Raw genomic sequence first — 16,022 nt, 5'->3', positions numbered from 1 at the left:
AACAGTTTAAAAAGACAATCAAAATAAAACAATGTTAAATCATGTTGCTACCAACCTCACAAACATGGGGGAGAAAAATATTTTCTTGGGAAGGACCTAAAAAAGGCTAAAAGGAATGTGGCCGGGAATGGGGATATGAACATCAAGGAGCTGACTGCCAGAGGCTTGGGCTGTCGCTGCTCTCACTGCTGTTCTGACTTGAACGTGCAACCAAGGCAAAGAGACTGCTGAGGTTTCAGGGAGCAGGCACTGCTGTGATGCTGTGGTAGCCAGGGTGTGTTAGTTTAGCAAGTAGCTGTAGCCTCTGTCTGCAACAGACAATTCATGTGCTTTGTACTTTTCCTACAAAACAGTGGAGGATGGAACCATACAGCGATAATGCTGGCTGGGTTAGCAAACCTCCATTTCTCAGGCAGCAGATTGGGTATGGGCGGCTTTGCTTTTTATCCACTGCAGCTGTTTATCAAATGGCATGAACCTTTGGATTGGATTCCTGCACATGTTTACCCTTCAATGTAGAGGGAAATGGAAAACCTGGTAAAATAGTATTTCCAGCTTTTGTGCAAAGCTTAAGCCCTATGAAACATCTGCAATGCAGTTAGGATCTTCCAGGCAGTGCTATAAGAGGATGTGAGAACATCCCTGCAATCGTTGTCAGGAATTTAAATGTTTTAAAAATAATACTACAGCGCTCTGGGCCCAGTTCTTAGCTCCTGCAGACAACAGCAGTATCACCCCATTCATGACAGAGAACTCTGCTGATTTACGTGAGCTGAGAACAAGGTGTGAGATTTTTAACCGTGAAAGAAAATAATCCAGCCCTCTGAACGCAACCTTTGCATGTCTATTTACAGCCCTTTCCTTGTCATTATTTTTACCATGAAAGCTTGCGGTGACATAGGTCAATAAGATTAAGCCACCTATAAACATAAAGGAAGGGGCTGGTGCTGCTTCCCAAGCCTGCAAGTTTTTATGGGGCTTTTTCTACCTCTGGAGATAGGAAATATGTCAGTGGTGAAATAAAGTGTATTTGCAATAACAGGATGGATTGTTGGCTTTGTATTTTGAGGCATCTGTAGACATTTACACCAGCTGCGAAACTTGAATATGTGTATCTGAAATGACTGTTCTTCAGTTTTAAGAGTAAATGACTTTCAAATGGGATGAAAACCAAACCAAAAATATGCTGTTGTGTTTGTCCTTCCCTGACAATACAAGATTGGTTTTTGCAGTATACAACATTTTGCATGTGCTTGTCTCTATTTAGTTTAAATGCCTCAAGTGACAATCTACCTTTCCAGAAAAAAAGTTTATGTCTCAATTGAATGCCTTTTTGGGTGCAGTTTTCAAATGCAATCAGCATTGTTTTAACTTTGCTCTCTCTTTGTAATGGCTGCAGAAGCCATTACATTGATAGGGAGCAGGGTTAGACCAATGCTAGGCTCTGTATCCTTCACGGTTCAAAGCTCCTTCTGGCGCAAAGACAAGATCTTCTTTTGTCCAGCTTCGAAATGTTACTGGCAATAGTTTCCTTACCTGTCTGTGGACTTACACCCTATAACATTGGTGATTTCTTTTAAAGGTTTCTTTTGAGACTTGTTTCACCCTCTACTTTTGAAAATGGTGCTGAGGAAAAGGAAAAAGGCAAACAACTGTGCAGTATGGAGAAAGTCACAGTAGTATCATAGTAAGATCAAAGTTGCTTCTCACCTTACGTGTTAATCTTCTCTTTATCTCTCGTTTTTCTTCCTGCTCCTCTTGCTCATTCCGGGCTGTAAAAGATTTACAAAGATCTCAGGCTGTGGACTCATCAGGCATGCACAGTATGCAACAAAATAAGCCCCTCCATCGAAGTATTAATGTTTCAGGACCTCTCTGGTGCACAGCATGTCCCTCTGGAGCTGGTGAACTTCCTTGATCCGTAGCTACTGTACTTCTTCACACACTTCATAAAACATCTACGGCTTCCTTCCTTTTCCTGTGTTGGCACCTCTTCATGTGTGTCACTTTCTAGAAGGGCCAGGCAGCGAGCCAGCTCTTCAGAAACTGTTATCTCCCTGCCCACAGGCCTGGTGGCCGCAGGGGCTTCAGCTATGATACGGTTGGATTCTGCAAGGCTGCAAGGTCAATGGTTGGAAAAAAAACATACGGAATTTTTTTTTTTTTCCACCGCTGAATAATTTCTCTGCAGCTACTCTTAGGAGAGAATGGAAGGAAAATTCAGAGTCGGGATGCCAGGCAAAATCTGCTACTTTCCATGATCTGAGCAGAGGAAGGAGAGAGTGCCCGTCCATCATGAGCTTTCACAGCATCACACTGAAGCATAAAAGCACATCCTAGTGCAATGCACTTTCAACATTAAGTCAAAAGATCACATTACTAGTTCTTACCAGGGCGAGCCTCAACCACTGTCCTTCAAGAGGACAATAACATATGTGTACAATAACTCTTCTTCAACTTAAGAGCAGGTTTTCATGCATGTCTTTGTACTGAACTTTACTAGAAGTCACTGAAAGTCCAGGTTCCTCTGCACTCAGCTCCTTAATCAGTTAGGATCCATTTCCACTGTTTGGTTGATGGCTGAATTGCTCCTTACTCCAATCACACCCATGAATAGCAGACAAGAGAAAACACAACTGATCAGCTTCTCCTAAAAGCACCCTGTGTCCCTGGTGTGATCCGTTTTTCACTCTAGGACTAACTCAGGCAGGAATAACTCACTTCAGAGGAGATTATGGACCTCAAAGGCCAGTTAGGATAGGTGGCTTGATTTAAATTGTCCAACTTTGGACTGAAGTAAACCCAGGCGGGAATCCTGCATTCCTCTCTGTGGATCCTGTGGGAGAAGCAGGCACCTCTGGCAGAGCGGCAGCAACAAACCACCAGCCGTAAATTCTTCTGCCCAGTGAGCACAGCTCAGCACTCTCACTAAGCAACTGGGACAAGCTAAAAATAATGTAAGGAGGCCCTAAGCAAGTGGAAGTCTGCACACAGTGGAGGAGAGGTGAAGTTTCAAACCAACACATTCCAAATTGGGGCTTTCACCGCACAGAAATAAGATCTAAGGTTCAGAGACCACAGACATCTCTGAGCAGGTGAGGAGGCTGGAAGCAAGGTGTCTTGTTGCTCAGGACAGTAGAGCTCACAGGTCTATCATGACTGCTCACTGACTTCAGTGTGACTGGGAAATCTTCACCAAAGTGGACAAAGAGCCAATCAACGTTATGATGTTTTACAATATGCTTTGGATCTTTAAATACCATCTTATCAAAAATACTGCGTACATTTTCTGGAGAAACTGATACTGGAGTAAAAAGAACAGAAGACAGCAGGGGGTCACAAATGGCTTTGGAAATGACAACTGGAATACCTACACAGATATGTTTTTCCTCTTTCAATGGTTCATATCCCTACTGGGCTGGATTCTCTTCTAGCAATTGCTCCTCTTCCCATTGTGTCTCAGATTTGGAGGAGCTGGTCCTGCAAATGTCTGCTCTCAGAAACAGAGCCACTAATAAATTCATGCAAGATTAAGCCAGAGAAACACAGTGCTAAACAGCCCACACAGGGTCAGGGTAGGACTGCAACCAGCTGAGGGGTTATGTATAAAACTTCGTTCATTTTCATACTTGGCATATGTCTTTGTTTTCTCCTCACTTCTCAGCCCAGCCACCCACTTTCAGAGACAGTTAGTTGGGTAAAACGTGGGAATTAGGAACACATTCCCCTCTGAAAACAGAAAGTGACTTTGTTTTAGCTATTGCTTTAAAGTTAATTAAGTCATGTCAATCTTGTGAAGCTACAAAACTGTTGCTTCATTTTATCTTATGTGCTCAGGAGATGGTCCGTTGCTCTAGACCTGTGTGTGGGGGTGGGTGCGATTTTCAGGCCTGATTTCTGTGCCAGTCTGAAATGTCCAACCAGTACAGTCTGAGACCCTCAGAGCCAACTAAGCATCATTTTTTTGTGAGGGATTTATGCAACTCTGAACACGCCAGGCTGACAACTGAACTGCTTGGATCCATCTGAGAAGTGGCACGGGGTGGTGCGAGAGGGGGATTGAGGCATCCTTCCTCATAAAGCTGGCCAGCAAGTATTAACTGCAAAAAGTGTTCTTAAGCCTTCATGCTGACACTGCAGGTCTGGACTCCTCTGACTACATGACTTTGACTTAAATAAGAGCCAGTGAACTGTGTATACTCCAGTGAAGGACCCTTCAAGCACCAGCGTGTCCCTGTTCTCTGTTTCTTTGCTGTGGCTGCTGTAATCTTAGTGCTGCTACCAGCAAGTAGTGGAACTTGTACAATGGATGCTTTGCCCTTGTAATTCAATGGAGGTGACCATCTCATTGTGGCAGCACAGAGCTAGGAAGTCATCACTTCATGTATAAAGACTGGCTGTCCAACCACATTTTGGCTCATTTCTTCCCATCAGAGTGGTCAATAATGCAGTTATAGATGTAACAGCAACATCATGGTACCAGGCACGACATTTGCATCCAGGAGGTTTCAGCTGAGCAAACCCTATTTAGTCTGCTTGGGAGCTTGCTGAGTTTTCTTTTCTTTTCGTGTGAGTGTCTGTGCTCTGAACTCGGCTTTTGCAAATTGCTTGACCTGCTTATGCAGAGAATTTACACTCTTTCCATTTTGCTGCCTATGTCTGTCTTTCTCTAGGCTCCATTATATTTATTATAATTCTTCTCAGAATTCTATGGAAAGCACAGAAAGTGATATACAAACAGACACTCTTTTATTTATTTCTTTAAGGGTCGAGCATTTTTGTACTTTAAAAAAAAATATGTAACTATTTTAATTGTTTGCTCCTTTCCCACTGTTCTTCATCAAAAATTGGGATGCCTTAGAAATACCACATTACTTTTTCCTGTACTTATGAAGTTGTTTGTCTACCAAGACACACATGTTTTGGGGCAGATCTGTGCTTAGGAACCAAGCTACAAAAATTCCATTTAGGAAATACAATACAGTTCTGGATTCAGGGTAATATTTTCAAGCACATCCATGTCATTTAAGAGCCTTTATTCAATTCACAAAGAAACTAATGTGACTCAGGGGATAAATTCTCCGAAATATATGACATCTTCAGGTTGCTACATGACTGCTGTGCTTGGCAATGTCACCTTTAGGAATCTCTGCAAGACTCTACAGGTGCTGGTTCAAACACTGCTGCCAAAGCAGCTGCCCAAGACCCCCACCTCCCCCCATCCACCCTCACCAGTGCCAGGGTGGTGTTTACTGGTCACACACCAGTGCCAGGTGGTGCATGACACGTGTTGGGTCATGCTGGTGGCAAGTCCTGGGATGACGACATGAGCCACCCAGAGAATTGGCCTCTGTCCCTGAGCCTGGCATCTGTCACGTTGCAGGTTCCCCGTCCTCCAGCTGTTCTGTTACATCCCTGTGAGACAATCACATCTGGATGTGCCACCTCTCTCCTCAGTTTCTGCCCCTGACTTCCTCCAGCTGCCAGGTACGAGAGGGAGGAGTAGATGGTGGGAGCACAGCTATCAGCAGGGGGATATCCCCAGACAAATAAATGGCTTTGCTGGCAGCCCCAGGCTCACCCACGCTGCTCTGCTGTCTGGTCTCCTCTTTGCCTTGACAGGGGTGTCTCTCTCTCTGTGTCTGCCACAAGTAATAACACGAACAGATGAAAAAGCCCTGCTGAGCCTTAACGCTGTCATTAACTTGCTAGGAATTCGATTTTAAAGTATTTAATCAACCAATTCTGCTAATTTTCAGAGAATTAATCTTCTGCTACCACATTTTTACAGTTCTGTACAATCCAGTTATTTGAACAACAGAGAAAATAAATTATGGACCTACCTAAGGAGGTACACTATTGTACTTTACGATATAATTTAGAAATATTTTATTCTGTAGTAATTAGTTTAAATTTCCCTGGATTTATGGGAAGATGGATGAACTTGTTTCTGTTGTTTTCTGTTTCCAAAGTAGCAACCATTTTTCTAATATTCAGACCGCTTCAATGTGAGTAAATAAACTGCAACTTTCGTCCTATTTGTTCATGACATTATGAAATTTGTGTTACACTCAGTCCTGCTGGTGGCGATGTATCTACTCACATACATCAGGGTCTCTAAATTGTATTTTGTCCCTTTAAAATATCATTTCACATTGTGAGGATCTACCAGAAAGTCTTTGGCTGATTTAAAGGAAGAGTTTCAGGGGAACATTTCAGGGAAATAATCCTGAGTCACACTGGTCTCTTTTTTTAATTGAATAAAGGCGCCACCTAGTCTAGGTTGCTGTGAAGACTTTTAGGAAAACTAATCAAGCCATGCCCTAATGTCTTTACTAACTTATAACAGGATGCCCATATGTGTAAAAGCTGCATAAAGGCTCTCCAGAATGACTGACTCTCTATTTGGAACAGGACTTGCAAAAGAGATTCAGCATCTGGGTTTTTTTCCCACAAAGACTGTTCATTCTTGTGAATTTACTGACTCTGATTTTAAAGAATTGTTTCTGTAGCTCTGGATGTTGCTACAGACTTGCATGCTTGTTTGTATTTATGATGCACTTTATTACTATTAATGATGCAAGTACAGAACAGTTTATGTTTTATAGAAGAACCACCCAATGTATACCTAAACTAGCCCAAAATAGCCGGATTCAGGTTAAATGTCAGCAGTATCAGGACTTACGTTTCAGGATGTTCCTCTGCTCCAATTCTTCAGCAGTTGGCCTCTGGCTCAGTCGTCTGCGAAAAAAGTCCAAGATCAGTTTTTGAACCATATCACATCCTCCTCAGTTCTCTGTCTTGACAAGTTATTTTGGGGTGCAAAAGGCAGAGCAGAAAGCACCGACACTGCTCCATTATGTACTTGGTACACCCGGACCATGCGTGACACGAACCATGCTTCGCTTTCACAGTTTCCTCTGTTTTCAACTCACGAAAGACAAAATACGTTATGTCATCTTAGGCATGACTCTCCCACCCCTACCCCAGGCAGAGCTGCTGAAAGCTAAGCTATACAGATGTCTTCACTTAATTTCCTTCCTCCCATTCCTGCTTCCTGACTCGCACAAGTTTTTTTAGCTAAGACCCAGCTAACCCTCCTGCTGCCCTCTCGTCAGCCTCCTGCCTGCGCCCCGTTTGTTCAAACAGTGTTTGAACGCACAGACAGTCCGCAGAAAAAACAAGGGATGGTTTGGCAGCGCTGAGGGCAGAACAATAGCAGTCTTCCTCCTCTGCATGCTTACTTACCTCCTCCTCTCATGGCTTTTATTAAATCTTATACTGAAGCATCAGTGTGACTTGCTAGTCAACCTGTAAGTAATAGGGTCACAACAAAGGCAATCTAAATAAAACGGGAACCCTGACTGTGGAAATGGTCTGACTATTCAGAATACAAAGCAAGGGAGAGAAGCACAAAAGGGTCTTTGGAAAACAAAGTAAACCATGGAGATGACATCAGAAGTCAACACTGTTGGGCCTCCTCATACTCTGCTCCGAGTCAATGGGAGTTTTGTCAATGATACCAGTGACAGGACAGAGCCGCCTCTTGCGTTAGATGTGGTCATTCAAGGACATTCCCAACTTGGGGGGCCCAGTCTCTGCCAGCTGGCTTATCAGCTCCCCTGCAAGGTACTGCATACTGATAGGAAATGTGATAAGAACGCCAGCTGTATGGCTTCATCTTCTGCAAGGAATGCTTCCTCTGATCCAGGGCACAGAAGCTCACTGAGACAGGGCTGCCTCTGCAAGGTTGAATGAGGGATGTCTGACAACGGCTCCTTGCAACACAGGGGCTGAGCCACGGCTCAGAGATGCACACACATCCCCAGCCTCCTCCAGAGCCAGGAGCTCACCTGTGTGTCTGTTTGGTACCTCTGCCCCTCACGTCGTGCATCGTCACAGGGCCAAGGCACACGGTGTGGGTTGGAGCCCATCCCCTACACTAGCTACAGGCATCTGACTTCATGTAACCTGAAGATTTCCACCAGCAGTGATACTCAGCCACATATCCTTTGAGGCCACTTTACACCACAAAAGCAAACCAGCAGAAAATGGCCCTGTTCCAGTGGAGAATTGGGAGTCATTAGCTTTGTCTCTTTCCCATGGCAGATTGAACAGTTATTTCACTGGAAAAGCGTTGAAAGGGACAGAAACTCATCCTTAATTCAGAAGTAAAGAACGTCTGCAAAGTACTTTGAAGACAGAAAGTGCTATTCAAGTACTTGCTGCTACTACCTTTAAGATACAGTAGCTGTTGCCAATGGGAGACTTCACCTTAGGACTATGAAGCAATTAAAACTACTTGGTTTCTAGCAGCACATGAGAATCAAAGAGGAAAAGTTGCCACTCTCAGCCCCACCATGTGTGTCTGCGGGAACGGAGTTATACAATGTGATGCTTTTCAAGAGGATGCATCAGAGAGATGTTAAGGGCAGACTCCTCTATAGAAACAAACATCACACAACAAGTAAAAGGAGAAATAAGTCTGAAGAGAATGCTCCCGAAAAGGTCCTCCTGTTTTCAAGAAAACAGGGATTAAAGGACTCTGGTAACAGTTCTGGCAAGAACAGTTCACACTGGAGTATTTCTATAGTAACAAAAGGCAGAAGTTTTATCTGTCTACATAAGTGTTTTACAAAAATGACCAACTCTTCCATGTGTTTACTGGGGTACCTGTAACGAATTCAATGCATCTAAACAAAGCTTTCACTTCACCATGTCATTGCTTCCAGACAAGAAGACAGAGATTTTCTCCAAGTATGCCCTGGGTATTATATGCACCATCTGCCCCTGTGTGCTCAGGGACCTATAGACTGTGAGATTCTTCCCCATGCTGCCTGGTAGGGCCCCTCATGAAAGCCAGCTGGGAATACCTGTGTCCTGTGTCCCTCTTCAAGAGTAAAGTTTTTTTTATGGATCCCATGATCTGCCCTTTTCAGGCTGCAGAGTGCTCCTGCCTAAATGCCCACCGTTTTCAAGTGATGCAGAAAAGGCCACGGTACTTTTGATAGATACAGTCTGGAGATCCGAAGCTATTTATGGGTTGTCAATCACTTCCGGACTCTTACAAAGCCAAGAGATTTTAACAGCAAGACTTAGGTGGTATGAAAGGATAAGGTACCCTTATGGTGTAACAAAATCAGGAGTAGTCCTTCCACTGCAAGTGGTGAAGCACAGCTGGAGGATAAAGAAGGTAATGAATAAAAGCTGTGGAGGTGCCTGGCCTCCAGTGCCAGTGTCTGCTTTAATCTCCATGAACTGCCGCTACATCCCCATTTCCATAATTGTTCTGAATTGACTGAGCCTGCTCCTGCTCAGCTCCTCAATCAAACCAGCCCCTTCCTCAGCCCTTTGCATCCAAGCTCTCACAATTATTTATTTTCTTGGTCTCTTTCTCTTTTTAATTTCTTGCTGCCATAGTGACTTCTGCCCCCAAACTATCTTTGGGCTTTATAAACAGCTCTTCAAGTTCCTCAGAACAGCTTCATTTTAATTTTTTTTCCTTGTCTCTTAACTTCTAGGTTTGCCAGATGTTGAACAGCTGTTAACGTTACCATCTTTCTAAATCTTGATACTAGTTAGTGATCCTGTAAATCAAGAATGTAAGGAGCTATTGCTTTGTCATCATGGCTGCAAAAATACAGGTTTTTTTCACACCAAATTTCAGTATACAATCTCCAGTGTGCTGTTGTGATCTTGGCAAACACCAGGTGTGACACCTCCCCTCCTCTACCTTCCCGCCTGTGCTGCCCAGAATAAAAAATATTAATGATGGCCACCTATCTTGCAGAGGTTGATTTCAGTGCTTTGATTACTGGACTACTGCTGTGCCGTATTTCATTTAGCATCACAGGGGCTGCAGAGAGGCTGTCAAGAGGCCAGAGGTCAGCAAACAAGTGTCTCATTAGCAGCACAATTGAAATAAACAGGAGAAAACAGAGGTGAGAAAGGAGCCTGGTGCAACAGCAAAGAACAAGATCTGGTTGTGAAAACTGTAATAACTGAGTGGGATGTGTGGTGCTGCTGTTGATCAGAAAGGTAACTCTGGCTGTTTCATGGAGCTGCATGAGTATCGGTGTCTAACCTAGGAAAAGGCAAGCAGGCTTTAAAAATGAACAATGTTTAACAGCACTTTCTGTATCTAAAATCTCTTGTGTGAATATGCTTGACCCTCACTGTGCCACCCATGCAGTTTTGCAATACTCTTCAGGCATTCAAGAGGATAGGAAAGTTTGTTTTTTTGTAATTTGTGTTTTGCAATGTATTGCCTGTTTTACACTTCATATGTTTTTGCAATACTGTTAATAGCAGTTTTGTAAATACACTGATAAACGTTTTACTACAAAGAAAACCTTCCTAAGATTTATGGTGTCATATAGAAAGCCTTGCTAGGATTTCACTGAAAAAATAATACCCAAATGAGATTGTCAGTGACAAATAAAGCAGTTTGCTCACATTTACAAAGATAAACTTGACAGCAAACCAATTTTCTGAATTAATTTCCTGCATAATCAAAATGCACCACACTTGTTGTGCTAGTGCTATGCAACAAGAACTGAGCAGGTCTTCATAAGGATATTGTGTGGTGGTTTTTGGCTTGGTTTGGGTTTCTTTTTTGAATTTGCTCTGGGCTGGGCTGGACATGGCACATCATAGTGCGTGAGTAGGAGTTTGGGGGTAGGAGGGACAACTGCACAAAATCAATTGCTGTAGACTCAAGGTATTGGCTAGTGGGGGTGTAATCTCTTCAGGAAGTCTGAAAAAAGACAGGCAGCATTTTGACTGATGGATGCTACTGTTTGGAATCTGCCCAGCAAACTGAGATCTCAGAATGGTAAGTTTCTGGTCAACGTGGCAGTGTCCCGAAGGAAAAAAACTGGCTGTACATCTCTCCAGGCAATAATAAACACTTAAATTAAGACCTCACACAGTGATGCTTACCCTGCTCTGCAGTGTGGCCATACCCAGAGGGCTCTCAGGACAGTGGCCAAATAGCCATGGGCTGTGGGTCAGATTCTTGCAGCCCTTGTGTGTGGTAGCACCTCTGAAACAAGGTGCTCCTTGCTGCCTCAGCATCCCCTAATAGGATTCATGGGTTTTATCTCCTTCATCTCTTGGTTTGCTGTAGATAAGTTCTGAGAAAGAGATGGTTAATGCTATCCACCTCATAGGGTGAACAGGATGGTGGTGGGTTGTGTGTTTTCTGGGTATCAGGAATTCACCTTTGTCTCTGCCCAGAGGCCAAGAAAATTTCAGAGCTCAGTATGGGGTCATCTGTAAGTATAATGACTGGATATAGTACAAGGCTTGCTGAGTGTTTACAGATACAAGAGGCAGAACCTAGCAGCCCTCCAGTGCTTGAATGGTGGCATTTGGTGTGCACGACCCAAAAGGAGGACTAAATGGGCAAACAGGTCATAGGTGGTCTCCACAGGGCATGCAGCAGTATGGTGAGGTGTCCAGAACATCACCAACACATCAGGGAACCCAGCCATGCTCACACAGCTGTTCCTGATCACATAGGTCACCCTGATGTAAAATAACTTCTAAGCACAGCGAGGCATAACCTCTTGATCAACTGGAATTTATTCTGTAGATGCAAATCTTTCTACTCAGTTGCAATTGGATTCATACCACCCTAGAGACTGCTCTAAGAGAGGAGTAAATCTGAGCTGGGTATGTGAGAAGCCAGCTGCTACAAAGAACTACTTGTCACATTGCTCTTTAGTTGGCATAAATGAGCACGAGCGAAGCCAGTAGAACCGCACTGATTTATATCAGCTATATAATTTGACATAAGGAAAATTCAATGGGAGTAGAGTCTTAGTGTTGCTTAATTTAGCTTGCCTTTCCCAATCATAATGCTGATAGCAAAGCAATATTAATGAAGTACAGGCTAGCTGGGGCTCTTCGCACTCCCATGCCAAGTACAGACAATTGGAAGGGAAAAACAGAGAAGAAAATCTTGTATTTGCTTCTGCCAGTTAAATGTTAGCAGAGGGCAGGAATGAACTACCTCCTTTCCTTATGTCACTGCACAAGGAGCAAATAATATTTATAAGCCTGGAGGTTCACTTTTTCTCAAGTATCAGCCCAGATATTGCTATCCAGACTGCAGGGTCTAGAGAGAACTATCTTTCTCCTAACAAGATTTATAAAATGGGATTAAATACAGTATTATCAATGAGTGAATAAACTGAAGGCGTATTAAATAGAAAATCCCTACCCAAAGCAGCAAATTTAAGAGTTTTACACCATTAAAATTCCTGTACTAGACTCCATTAAGATGTCGGCTAATTTGTAGGGTACATTATCTCTTCCTTTAAGCTCTCTTTCCTGTGTGACACGTCTCCTGGTATCAGTCATGATAACACGCCTTATAACTCATTTTCCTGAGAAATTAAGGCAATAAAAACATAAGGAGTGTTTGCCACGACTCAGTTACCATGTAATGACTGCTCTCCACTTCCCTGCTGATTTTAAACACTCAGCCCCTGGGAGGGGGTGGTACTTCTGCTGCTATAAAGAAGCCTGTGGCAATGACTAGAGCAGACCAAGGAGGGCAGAGACCCTGTTCATCCCTCGGAAAATGGGTGAAGCATCACTGAGACAAAGTTTAGATGAGAATTATTTAGATTATTTTGGTAGGAAGTGCTTGCTTTTGGTGCAAATTTAAAACTCATAAGTATCAGCTGAAAATCTAAGTACTTTCTGATGGTGCCTTACTGGCAAAGGTACTCCTGCTGCCTCAGCATCCCAGTTTGTTCCCTGGACTGGACCGTCTGGTCCAGGATAGTTACAACAGTTCCATGTCCTGGAGGAGAGGCAAACATAGAATCACAGAATTTCTGGGGTTTGAAGGAACCTCTGAAGATCATTTAGTCCAACCCACGTGCTAAAGCAGGTTCATCCAGAGCAGATCACACAGGAATGTGTCCAGGCGGGTTTTGAATGTCTCCAGAGGAGACGACTCCACAACCTCTCTGGGCAGCCTGTTCCAGTGCTCTGGCACCCTCAAAGTAAAGAAGTTTCTCCTCATATTCAGATGGAACCTCCTGTGCTTCAGCCTGTGCCTGCTGCCCCTCATCCTATCGTTGGGCACCACTGAAAGGAGTCTGGTCCCATCCTCTTGACACCCACCCTTGAGATATTGATAAACATTGATGAGATCCCCTCTCAGCCTTCTCTTATCCATGCTGAACAGACCCAGCTCTCTCAGTCTCTCCTCAATAGAAAGGTGCTCTAGGCCCCTCATCATCTTCATAGCTCGCTGCTGGACTCCCTACAGTGATCCCTTGTCCTTCTTAAACTGGGGAGCTTTAGCTCAACAGCTGTTCCTAGTGAACCTCAAAAATACAGAGCGGTCTGGCATGCGAACCAAACAAATTACAGTTCCCGTAACACATCTGCAGTCATGTATCCAGCTGGGCTTTGCAGGAAAATCAGATTTTCAACTAAAATTATTCAGATTTTAATTTAGGCCCTAAGCGGTCTTTTACTACCATTCAAAATTATGCTTATCCCAGACTTGGTTTTGTGTTGAGAAACAGCTTCAATATAAACTTTAAAGCTCCGCCTGGTCTAAATTGCGGAGAGGATTTTTAGGAAAACTAATCAGCAAATTTTCTGCTTGCTCAAGCATCTGTGGATAGTGAAATATATAACCAAGATGGCCCTTTGTTTAAACCTCTAAACCTGACCAATTTATTTTCTCATTCTTTAGCTCATGTGAATCTGTTCTTGACTTGTAGCTCAAATAATGCGGTCTTTTCTGCTTCAGTTGACTGAGAGACTGATTTATTATCATTTCAATTTACTGTCGGGAAAGTTACAAGCTCCCCAAGAAAGAAAAGGCTGCCCAGGCTGCTGCTTCTCATGGGAAAGAGAATCATATTCAAAATGTAGATTTTTACAATTCATTGTGTCTGCATAAAGTTAAAATCTTGCCTATCATATATAGAACATATTTCTTTAAAATGCCCCCATAAAGCAGAATGATCTTGGGCCATGAACTCTGTATTTTGTTAAAAGAAATAAAGGAATGACTATAGATAGTCCTATGACTCTGAGTAGAAACAGTGTGAATAATGACATAAGAAAGCCATCAATCTTTCATTAGACCACAGTACCACAATGCAGACACCTGCATTTTCCCAAGGCATTACTTAATTTCTCATTATTTTTTTAAAGATAAAGCCAAGTAGCGCTAGACACACAAATTCAGATTTCAGCACCATTTTCACTAATACTAACTGAAAAACGCCTACTGATACGTGGAATGTTGTAAGATCACACAAGCTCATGTCTTGCACCTCAGACTCTAAAATGGAGCCTCCTCTGTTTCATTACTGTACTGTTCCATTAACATCAAACCTTTTAGCCAAATGCTGGCTGTTCACATAAAACACGATCATACAAGTTCAAATGACTTTTAAAAAGGGTATGGCAGAATTAAGATATACCACATGAGCTTTGCAGCATCAATTCTCAAATCTCTTATCCTAATCCCAAGAACGAAATATCCAACAACTGCAGTAGGAAACAAAGAACAATCTTTTTTAGAGGAGGGAATTTACTATATATCTAAATCAAGAATATATTTTTGGAACAATTAAAATGGGATATTTTTGAGTACTGGAAAACCAGAGGGAAAAATGTACTAAATGCTGGTTGAAAATCTAAAGCATGCCAGAAAAAGCAGATGGATGTCAGGACTCATTGTAATAAAGAAAAAAATGTTCTAAAATGTTACTGATTGTCCTTCTGTTGTCTGTACAGCATTGTGAGAAGACACTTGCTTCTCTAAAAGTAATAATATTGATCTGATTTTACAGAGCTAAAGAGATCATAATTCACAGGTTCAAGGTCAATCCTTGAATAACTTGAAAAAAAAAGGCACTACAAAAATCAGTCTGAGCTGAACAGATATGCTTGCTATCTATAGGCATTATTGTGTCTGGTTTGTTTTAAAATCTCTTCTCCATAGTAATCTGGTTTTGTGTCTTTGAACAAATATACTTAGCAGCAACGAATCTTTAAAGATGCATTTTTGAAGGAAAGATCTAGATGCTAAACCTTAGAAACATTTGCCCTAGTCCTCAGAGTAAGTTACTTTTTGCCGGCTAAATATAATATTCTTTTCCTCCAAACACTAGTCTTCGTAGGCTTCAGCTGCCACCTTCTGCACTTCCCCAGTTTTGAGGTGTAATCTTGCATTTAGAAGATCTGTAGGACAGCAGATCGCCAATAATATATTTGCAAATGTCTCCCCACTCTGCTGCTACTGAAGGGTTTCCTGTGGACCATTCTGCCAAAGAGCAGACCTAAGACAGGGGCCCAGACCCCTTCAACTCTCTGTCACCCAACCAAGTCATTTGTGACTGGAGTTGTGACACCACCCCTTGGTGTTTTTAGCAAATTCGATTAAACAAATCTGGGGAATCCCTCTAGACTACAGCACATGGCTGCTTCTTACGGTAAAGTTACACTCTTAAAATACTGGCCCAGGTTGCCCAGAAAGGTGGTAGATGCCCCATCCCTGGAGACATTCCAGGCCAGGCTGGATGGGGCTCTGAGCAACCTGATCTAGTTGAAGATGTCCCTGCTCATTGCAGGGGGGTTGGACTGGATGGCCTTTGAAGGTCCCTTCCAACCCAAACTATGCTATGATTCTGTGAAAAGCAGAGTCATCTCCAAGCAAGAGTCAGAACAGTGGATCCCCCTTCCCTCTTGGCGTGTCCCCCCTGCCCTGGCTTCTGGTGCTCAGGGAAGCTCGCATGGTTGAGCATTGCGTGATACAGGAATAAAGCAGCTATTCCTGTGCACGTGTAGTGGCCTAGGGATGGAGAGAAGAAAGCATCGCTTTAGGCAAGAAGGTCTGTGGAACCAAGGAAGAAGGATGACAATGGGAACACAGCCCCAAACCTCCTACAACCCTCTAAAACCCCACTGATCTTTCCCTCTCCTCCAAGGGTCCTCTTCTAAGAAATCTGCAGCTGCCATAAACCTAAATTTTGCCTACA

The 16,022-nt window shown here is 43.0% G+C and overlaps 1 protein-coding gene across 8 annotated transcripts in view; it reads right to left on the bottom strand.

Annotated features, from left to right (window-relative positions):
• The window catches only part of PHACTR1 (phosphatase and actin regulator 1), a 318,656-nt gene that overhangs the window by 17,829 nt on the left and 284,805 nt on the right, over positions 1-16,022 (bottom strand). For all 8 annotated transcript variants that reach the window (XM_065832917.2, XM_071804574.1, XM_071804572.1 and 5 more), the window contains 2 exons: positions 6,686-6,741; positions 1,711-1,772 (listed from right to left, as the gene is read on the bottom strand). In XM_065832917.2, the coding sequence (XP_065688989.1) occupies positions 1,711-1,772; positions 6,686-6,741 (118 nt within the window). The remainder of the gene's footprint in view (positions 1-1,710; positions 1,773-6,685; positions 6,742-16,022) is intronic.

Source organism: Patagioenas fasciata, chromosome 2, assembly GCF_037038585.1.
Source record: "Patagioenas fasciata isolate bPatFas1 chromosome 2, bPatFas1.hap1, whole genome shotgun sequence".
Classification (NCBI taxonomy): Eukaryota; Metazoa; Chordata; class Aves; order Columbiformes; family Columbidae; genus Patagioenas; species Patagioenas fasciata.
The sequence above is the reverse complement of the archived record's forward strand: the minus strand, read 5'-3'. Positions and strand labels throughout refer to the sequence as shown.